This window comes from Aptenodytes forsteri, unplaced genomic scaffold (assembly GCF_000699145.1).
Source record: "Aptenodytes forsteri isolate BGI_AS27 unplaced genomic scaffold, ASM69914v1 Scaffold127, whole genome shotgun sequence".
Classification (NCBI taxonomy): Eukaryota; Metazoa; Chordata; class Aves; order Sphenisciformes; family Spheniscidae; genus Aptenodytes; species Aptenodytes forsteri.
Genome location: NW_008794711.1, coordinates 427,489 through 437,318, shown reverse-complemented (window position 1 = coordinate 437,318; position 9,830 = coordinate 427,489). Strand labels below are relative to the sequence as shown.

The 9,830-nt window shown below is 42.0% G+C and overlaps 1 protein-coding gene across 1 annotated transcript; it reads right to left on the bottom strand.

The window, feature by feature from the left end:
- Positions 1-2,431: 2,431 nt before the first annotated feature.
- On the bottom strand, positions 2,432-7,537 carry BMP10 (bone morphogenetic protein 10). The gene is made up of 2 exons (XM_009273791.2): positions 7,193-7,537; positions 2,432-3,545 (listed from the first exon to the last, which is right to left on the bottom strand). Exons 1-2 carry the CDS (start codon positions 7,524-7,526, stop codon positions 2,602-2,604), a joined length of 1,278 nt encoding a protein of 425 aa, XP_009272066.1. The 5' UTR covers positions 7,527-7,537; the 3' UTR covers positions 2,432-2,601.
- Between the last annotated feature and the right edge of the window lie 2,293 nt (positions 7,538-9,830).

Genomic DNA, 9,830 nt, shown 5'->3' with positions numbered 1-9,830 from the left:
AGCCAGCCACTCTGCTTTGCTACGTGGTCACTTGAAAATTTACAGTGATTATGGGCAATTAGGGTGGGTTATTTATTATTTTTAAGGCACAGGCCCTCCTACATGCTGTTCAGAAATGTTGGTACTGTTTAGTAAAGGACAGTGGTGCAAAAAGCACGCTGGTCAGATCACTGCCACGGGAACAGTCGCAGAAAAGAGATGATAAAAGCAAATGTCGGATTATCTCCCCAACGCTGGATTATCACTCCTAACAAGGTGAATGGTTTGTCTTGGCAAATGGCTTCATAAGAATTGTGGATAGTTTTGAAAGGATCTGTACGGTCACACTTCAACCGTTGGCTGCTGCAGTTCATGTCAGCAGAGCAAAATATCACACCTCTTACAAATTCTTTTAACGTGCTATTAACCACAGACTAAGATTGCAGTGTAGCTCAGGGGAAAGGTCTGTGAGCAGTGTCAGTCACTCGCAGGGTGAGATCTGTAGCAGGCGTAAAGCAATATAGCCCCATGCATTGCACAGCCCACTATCTAGAAACACACAGCACGAGTGGAGACGGCGTAACTCTACAATAAACTACATGGCTGACCACTTAAAGCAATGATACCCCTGCAAGAGTAGTTATACATTGGACAAGGCCATGCGTGCTCCAGAATGCTATTTAAATCACTGCAGTGAGTGAACAGTTCTGTAAGCAAGGGAGATAACTGTTGTATACGGTATTTACAAATATCTAGGGGAGAAAAAACATCAGCAACCCCAATCTCCGTGCAGCACAACTCAACAGAGAGGTTCCACGTAAAATAGGATCGGTACAAGGTTTTATCCAAGTGGGATTACACACAAGCACAAAAATAAAACATTCTGTATTCTACATTATATTACAAAGGCAGGCAGTCAGTCAATAAATAGGTCAATAAATTATGGGAAGCACAGACGAGTATGTGTGAAAATAGGTGAAACTGGTTTTAGTTGGTGCATGATAAAGTCTTTTGTGTTCATTCCCATGAAGTGTTAGAGTGATTCTTTCAAAGACCTTTATCACTTCCAGGGACGATAACTTTCCCTTAAAAGTGTAAAACAGATGCAGGGACAGTACAGTAGGCTCTGGTACAGGCTAAAAGAGTCAACGTCACTTACACTTTCCCAAGAATCTGACAAATTTGCAGCTTAGTATAAATAAAGTGACGGGTCTATTGTTTCTCAGCTCCGACACCTTCTTATCACCACGATTTGTTGCAGAAGAGTGGCAGAAACATGGCATGTGACTCCATCGTATATAGTTTAAGTGTGTGGGGGGGGCAATATCTTTATGGATTGACAACTTCAGCACATACATAAAGGAAAGATCCTCTCTATCTAGCTGGCACAAAGGGGTTTCCTTTTCTGTCTAGCTCTATGCAGACTAAATGCAATACTACTTGGCCATATGAATTGGATTACGTAACTGTATTGTATGTAATTTACTGGACTGGGTAGGGGGACTAGTTTTTTAGCTGGTATAAACTGGTACAATTTCAAGGATTCAGGAAATTTACTGCACTTATTTCTGCCACCTAAGGCTCTGGCCTTTGAGAGACAACACATGGCTAACGCAACAAAGCCAGCGCTGCTTTGCACAGGGTGCTTTTGTAATAAACATGCACAGGGGGAATTTCTTGCCATTGCACGTCAGAGCACTGCACTAGCCTGGCATTGCTCCTGGGCCCATTGCTTTACTAAGAAAGACAGGAAAGGGAATGGTTCCCTTCCGCTCCAGATGCCAAATCATCCCTGCCAGTTACCTTTAACTGAGACAGGGAAAGATTAAAGAAAGGATTAAGAAAAAAGGAAAAAAGTTTAACACCTTGTTGTGCCTTAGTGATTTAGGAGCTTGAGAATTATCGGGACTTAAGATGTAAGAGATAAATGCTCCTGGGCCCATTGCTTTACTAAGAAAGACAGGAAAGGGAATGGTTCCCTTCCGCTCCAGATGCCAAATCATCCCTGCCAGTTACCTTTAACTGAGACAGGGAAAGATTAAAGAAAGGATTAAGAAAAAAGGAAAAAAGTTTAACACCTTGTTGTGCCTTAGTGATTTAGGAGCTTGAGAATTATCGGGACTTAAGATGTACAGAGATAAATTTAAAAAAAAAAAAATCTGAGCATGTAAAGATCTTTATAAAGATTTTACACAAAACTAAACAATCTAGGTGTGTATTGCCCATAGTTCACCTATCTTTAATAGCTCTGGAAATCCCTATAGATGTTAATCAACATTTATAAAGTACAAAAATATGTCTTTATTTCTGTGACTTTGAATGTGCCCCTTTGGCACAAAGAGCCCTCCCAAACAATCCAGTGATCTGCTCTATGCCCTGACAGGAAGAGAGACTCGGTCATAATTTGGACAGCGAAGAACAGCAAGAAGCAAGCAATGGAACAAAATATACATTCCCTACGGTCGTACGACTTGCCCATTCCCCATGACAGGAAACATACAATTATCTGTACATGCCTCATTAAATAACCTTATTAAATAGGAAATCCGAAATGTACAAATTTACAGACTGAATCATTAAATACTTCCCCTGTGCACTCCCCTGTGCATGCGTTCCCTGCTACTATCTGCAGCCACACTCTGATACCACCATGCCTTCGTATTTGAACTTGTAGGTGACCACCCCTGCATCTAAGTAGAGAATAGAGATGGGATCGAGTTTGGTAGGCACGCAGCAGGCCTTGGAGGCTTTCTGGGGATTCTTCAGGTGAACCAAAGTCTGGACAATGGCATGTTTCGTTGGCGTGACGTGCTCTGTTAAGGGGTAGGCGCACACTCCGTGGCACTCGTAAGCTTCATATCCTGCAGGGGCGATGATCCAGGAATCCCAGCCAATCTCCTTGAAATCTATGTAGAGTGGAGTCTTTTTACAGTAGTTGCCTTTTGCATTCCTCCGGATTCGGGCAGTAGAGTCGTAAATGATGTTGGAGCGCATCTGGAGCAGTGCCTCCTCACCAGGCTGGCCATGGAAATTGCCAACCTCCAGTTTCTCCAAGTCCAGGAGCTGCTCATGGTCTATCATTTCGTTCAGCTCTTGCTTCTCCTCTTTTTTGTCATTGCTTTGGTCATCAGAGAACACAATCAACAGGGGCACATGCTTAGCCTCAGAGTTGATGTCAATATCGAGTTTCCCCTCTCCGTTCTGCTCCTCCCCTTCCCTGCTCTCAATATGAACTTCCAGCCGGTGCGTGGTCAGCCCTGCCCTTCTCCAACGCCTGATGGCTTCAGTAACCTCGAAGCTCTCCCACTCACTGCTCGTGCCATAGATCTGCCTGGATGCCAGTGCCACTGTCTTTCTCTCTTCTCCTACCCCCATATGGTCATTTTCCAGCACTTCAAAAATGGTGACCTTCCGGTCAAGCCCATCGTAGAGCATTTGGTCCCGCTCCACCAACGTGTAGAGCCTCAGCTCTGCCATGGTGATTTCTTCATGGTGAGGGATGGAAACATTGAACAGAAGAGGGTATTTCCGAATTCCTGTAACACCAATAGGGTGGGAAGCCAAGTCTGGAAACAACAAAGATCAAATATTTTAGAAGAGTCAATACATCCAACAACACATGCACCGAAGTTCATCTGACATGTTTTGCATTGCTTGGTTTCAGTCGAAGAGTTCCAGGAGAATGTTTTTTCATCATTTCCCAAAACCGTACTTGGAAAAAAGGCTGACTTTATTTTAGATGTCTAAGGACAGCAAGATCCCAGACATGCTAAAGACCATAAACCTGGATTTATAGATTCTCCTTCTATCCCCATACCTTCCAGGGACGTCGTCACCTGGAAGGATTAGATATTAAAAATGTGTTGCCTAATACTGAAATACAAATCACTTCTAGGTTGCTGCACAGCAACTATTTAATGAACAAGGAAAAACATTCATCGGTGTAGGAGAGGAAGGGAAGAAGGATATGGCACTAGAGTGAACATGCGACGGGCAACATATAAGCTGCATATGCAAGAACAGCAGGCTGTGTCTGCTTAGCGTTTCTGTGCTAGCAAGTATTCCCTTCTGCTGAAACATCCCTCAGAAACTGAAAGGGCCAAGCACTAAGGGAGAAAAAGTTGCTTCGGAAGATGTAAAGGCTCCTGGTTAGAGGAAGAGCAGGCGGTGAACTTTCAGTGAGAACCGCCAGTCAACAGAAATCCTGCCAGACTCAATGGGCTTCAAGTGAGCAGTCAAACAGCTGTACTCAGCCAGGCACTTTTGGCAGCTTTAGTTAATAAAACAAATAAGAAGTACATAATATCTGCTTGTCAGTCAGGCTGTCTGTCCTATCTGCATTGTTTGTTTATACATAGGCAATATGCATTCCTTCACACAATGTAGGAATCTTAGCTAATGATTGTGTATTTGTTGCTGAATTACTCTGCTGTCTACTTGCAACTCAGAAGACATATTAGGACATAGAGACTATGGGTAACATTTCTGCAAAGGCAAACTACTTGCGACCTGTTACTAACTTCATCTCTGACTTCTCTAATTTTGATATGTTTGTAGAAAAATGACACCGATAAAGCTGCAAGTATTGGCCATGCTCCATCAGTGCGCTTAAGCAAGCAGTTAACTTAAGCACGTGACTTGTCCTACTTAGTTTCAGTTTTGAGGCACCTGCCTTTTTCTTTTTTCCATTTTGCACTTTCATCTGTTCATAAATAAAAAGAATGAGGGGTGATTCTGCTTGCATCTCCCTACCTGCCAATGGATAAAGTGGGAGCGAATATGTTCTGCACAGCGCCAGGGTAGGAGCAGACCGTGAGCTGAAAGACAATGCTATTCAAGCTTAGCTATAATCTCCATACTGGAAGTAATCTTTGGGATTTCCTAGACTTTGATATGCTAAAGCAAGTCTGCAGTGATTACACATAATGACAGGTGGAGAAATGCTACCTGACCATATAGAAGATGGGCACAAGTAATTCACCAGGAGGCAGGGGAAGGCCACACCATGTGTAAGAAGCCATGTGTAAGAAGCCAGGTGAGCTTCTTAGCATAAGTGTTCATTTCTAGGTCAGGATGTGACTCTGCTCTTTAGCTAGAAAGTCCATAGGGTGAAATATCTCCTACTGTTACCAGTACACCCCTAGGAGGGTCAGGAAGGGAGATCTAGAGTCCATAGGAAAAGAAAAATTTCCCTTAAGACATTTATTCAAGTTTTAAGAACTGATTACAGTCCCATTTACAATGTACACATTACGGTCCACGCGTTAAAACAGAGCTACTTCCAGCCATGCAGCATGTTATATTTCTATAATGTTTTTATAACAAATTTAATAAAGGATTTGATGGATAATAATGAAACTACCATTACTGCCAGTTTTCAGTAGGCAGGTGAATAAAAAAATTCCATGGTATGATCTGTCTCTACTGTCCTGATCATTGCAAGTAATTAATTTCTCTATCAAAAGAGGTCTTTAGGATGAAATGGATGGTTCTTAGTTATGCAGACTTAAAACACATAACAAACATTAATTGCATAATCCCTCTAACTGCATGCGTTTATGAAGCTGTCTTAACATCAGCAGTCTCACTTCGCATCTTGCTGTTTCAAACTGGAAGAGGCGAGAGAAATACTGAAATGACAGAAAGTTAAGCCAAGTTTACTCTATCGGGTGCAGAACTTCTGCAGTGATGAAATAGGCATCAAACGTCACGGTTACAGAAAGGCACAGAACTGCGAACTGCTACGTGTATGACTGGCAAAAGGTCAGTCTGTACCATTTGCAATGCTGCAAACCTGAAAGAATTTCAGTTTTGCCAGTGGAACGATTTCAGATTTACGTCACTGAACCACACTGTATTTTATTCTTTAGCATACTGTACTTGGCAATTTTTATCCCATTTATTTTTTTCTGAATAGTGCAAAATGAGAAAAGAAGAACACGCATTCCTGCATGTGTCTTCATTTATGCTGATGACCAGTGACAGGCATGGCTGTTCAGATGAGTAACTCTTCACCAGTGGGTGTAACTGGTTTGCCACCAACCCTTCAATAAATTTCTCCACACTGGAGAAAAGAATACGTAAAGAAGATTTAAACCACAATGTAGTGCCTCTTCAAACCAGAAACACGTTGCTGGTAAAGAGTGCCCGGTCCTGGCAGAAGGACAGAGCAGAACAGAGCTTTTGGATTCTCTCTTTGCATCTTACTGCGTTGCAAAACTGAAATAAATTGCACATAGCCTCTCCTTACAGTTCCTCATTTTGAAATTGCAAATGTTAGAAAAAAGCACTAATAACTTCTATACTTCATTAATTAGACTAACAAAGGATGAGAGAAGCCCCACGGCAGTTTGAATAGTTACATGTACCCCTGAGTAGTTAAAATGAATCAAAGTACTTGTACTTGCCAAGTGGGGTAATCGGTATTTGGAAATCATTAGTTGAAAAACGTTTTTAACATAAAACCTAATAGCTATTGCCAAACTACTGAATGTTAGCACTGAAACATTATCTTGTCCTTGTTGAAATGAGAGGAAATGCTGAAGCAGAAACCTATAGGGAAACTACCTACGGTCACAATGAGGCTTCTTCAGCTTTTTTTTTCTTTTTAAATAGGAAATATTCTAGTCCTCCAAAGTAGAACCTAAGGGTTATCCAAAATTCTGCTTCACATATTTCTATGTATTTGCTGGAGTATGCTCAGATGCCAAAGGAAGAAAATGTTACAAATCCCATGAGGATCAATAGAGAGAGGATATTAACAGAAAGCCATATTTGGTTAAGCTCATAATAGGAAAATATTGCACCTTTGAACAGCGTGTAAAAACATTTTGTGCCTTAATTTCAAATATTACTTCAGGTATCCATTTGAAAAACCAATCAGGTAATTGCAAATGATGTGCATCATTATGGGGATAACAAAAATGATGCACCTAAATTATAGTTGGTGCCGCCCAAACATTAAAGAAACATCTTCCCCCAAAACCTTACAGTCTCAAATGCAAAGGACAAGGGATCTATCTCGCAAGAGGTGGGATCTGGGTAACCCTTCTACATGCAGTGTTAGCTGCCTATTTCCAATGTCATCCTCACTGAAAGGCCTTTTTTCCCCTAGTGTGGTTCCTGGTAAATTCCGTGCCTGGTAAATACATTTCACGCCGACTATAAAGACACTCATTTCTATTTACTTCTCCTAGAGATGCACATATCTTACCTTCATTTTTGAAGCTCCTAATAATATTTGCAGATGGCATAGATGTCCTATCAGTGGCAAACCTGTTGTACAGCTCTAGCATGTACTCTGGTGGATCCACCTTGGCCGTTTCATGCAGAGGAATGTCAGAGAGGTTCAATGTCTTCAAAAACTCATTTTTCATATTCTGAAGCAGCGTGTTGAAATCAACACCATCCTGCTCGGAGAGAATCTCATCAAAAAGAGGCACGTCTTCCTCCAAGGAAGAGTGCTCCAAGCTCAGGATGGGGCTGCAAGCGGCAAGGTGAACCAAGAGACAGAGGACAGCCCACAGCTGAAGGACTACAGAATCCATGACTTTGCTCGAGCCTCCAACCGCACTCAACAAGCTCTAGCTCTCGTGTGGGCTAAGTGGCGGTTTTATCCCCTGGGTTGTACGCGGCTTGTGTCACAGAGAGATGACAAGTTTGGAAGCTCTTGTCTTGAAACTTGTGATCCGTCCTGTCTGTCTCCCCCTTCCCCCTCCCCAAAACCAGGTCTCAGTAATTGGATATGGCTTGCTCTCTTCTATGGTCGCCTTGCCTCTCTTATCTTGTGTAGTGTAAGCTGTTCACCAGATTTGTTGCTATCTCGCAATCCCCTTTCCCTTAATGAGCGTTTTGTAAACATTCTGCGCTAGGACACTCGGAGATAGGACAAGTTTCTCCTCAGAGAGGAACTGCCCTTTCTTTCTGCCTCCTGGTAGCTGACTTCCTTTGCCGTGCGTGAACAACTTTCATCCCCGCAGATTTCAAGCTAACATGTAAATTCTACAGAGCCTCTATCCAAACCTATCAATTTCACATCAAGGGCAAACAATAGCTCCCTTAAGGTAACAACTCTGCCTTTTTCAAAACTGTTTTAGAGCTAAGTCTTTACATTATACTTACAAAGGAACTTCTTTGGGAAAAGGTCCATTCTTCTGTGCTTGTACAGCGCACAGCATGGGAGAAGAGCTCTAGGTACTACCACAATACTGGAGTCACAAGGCCCTGAATGCAGAGGAGCAGATGAGCTCAAGGTGAGTGAGGAGAATTTCTCACATTGCAACTATAAAGCTGTGCTTTGCAAGGGCTCCGCTGGAAAGAGCACTTTGAAGAGAGATCGAATGCGAGCCAGAGAGCGTGGCCTGTAAAGCTGGGCCTCAATTTTTTTTATGCAGGCACCATACACCTGCATTGGCACCACACAGTTTATGATAAAGGACTTTTTTTTTTTTTTTCAGTGCTTATTTTCACTATAAACCACTCTTTCCTGACCAACCTTAACACTGGTTGAAGGCTAGCACTCAGTGCTGCGTGCCATATAAATGCTCAGAGACAGAGAGGACTGGAATATTTGCAAATGGTACAGAAAATCTTTCCTTCCTTCTTTATCTTATATATGTGACTTGGCAGGTTACACTTATTCTTGATTTAGTCACAGCACTGCCAAAGAGGCTGTCTAAAAATTACTGAAAACACACAAAGGCCAACAGACTACTCTGACTTCACCTTCGCATCAATTCAAATAACTCAGAGGCACAATGTGGGGAATATGGAAATGATTTTGCCAAAAAGATGTGCTAAAATTATTTAGTGGCCCTTCTTGCTTTAGTGTGCAAATTTCAACAAAATGTGAGCATTGTGCATGCAAAAAGTGGTCTAGTTCTTACATAACATTGTCCACTCAAATCTCCTTGTTCTTCACAGACTTTTTCAAAGTGCCCTTGTTTTGGCAACAGGGCCAGAGCTGAGCTCCTGTGCCCGAGTGGTACAGCACTCAAGATAAAGAGGCATTTCTTCTCGTGCTGCACAGTTTCTCCTTGCAAGCACTAAGAACTTTACCCAAAGACTAAACCACCACTGATCTGCTGAGTTTTCTGGACTCTACTTTTCCATTATGGCTAAGCACATCCATTAATTTGTTACCCCATCTCTGCAACTTTCTTCTTTCTTCACTAGCCCAAATCTATCACTGGCACAAATGGCCACAACTCCAGCTAACTTAATTAGAACACTACTCAAGCCATACCTTGGCTTTAAATTCATCCTCTATTTTTTTCATAAATATCAGCATCTTTGTGAAAATCATGTGCAGTATTGATGTCGTGGAGCCAGACCTCAGCATGGCCTTTTAACCTCATTTTATTCAACTTTTCTTCTTCTAAACACGGGGGACTTGACAATAAAAGCAAAGTGCATTATCAAGGTCCTTGTTATTGCCACATTACATTAGCAGTAGATATTTGAACTTAGGAAGATTAATTTAGATCTCATTGTGGAGTTCATGGTTATCTGTGCAAGTTTATCTATAAATCCTGTGCAGCCTTGTCTGAATATTGTGGCTTTCCAGAGCTAAGCACAGAAAACTTAGGGAAATTTTGGAGCCGAGTTCAGGTCACTTTTGTTGATTAACTTGAAAAGAAAAGCACTATCTTCTTTTTGTTGGTGGTTCATCACCTGACTATGCCGAACTAAGGTCCTTACTGCCATAGGAAGCGAGATTAACATTAAAACCCATGAGAACAGACTTAGCCTTAACTCTTTCATGCAGCACAATACTGGCTACTGTAAAGGAAGATCTTCAGGATGGCTTGTCACAGCCAGCTGTGCAGGTAGTAGATTTGTCATGACAGCAA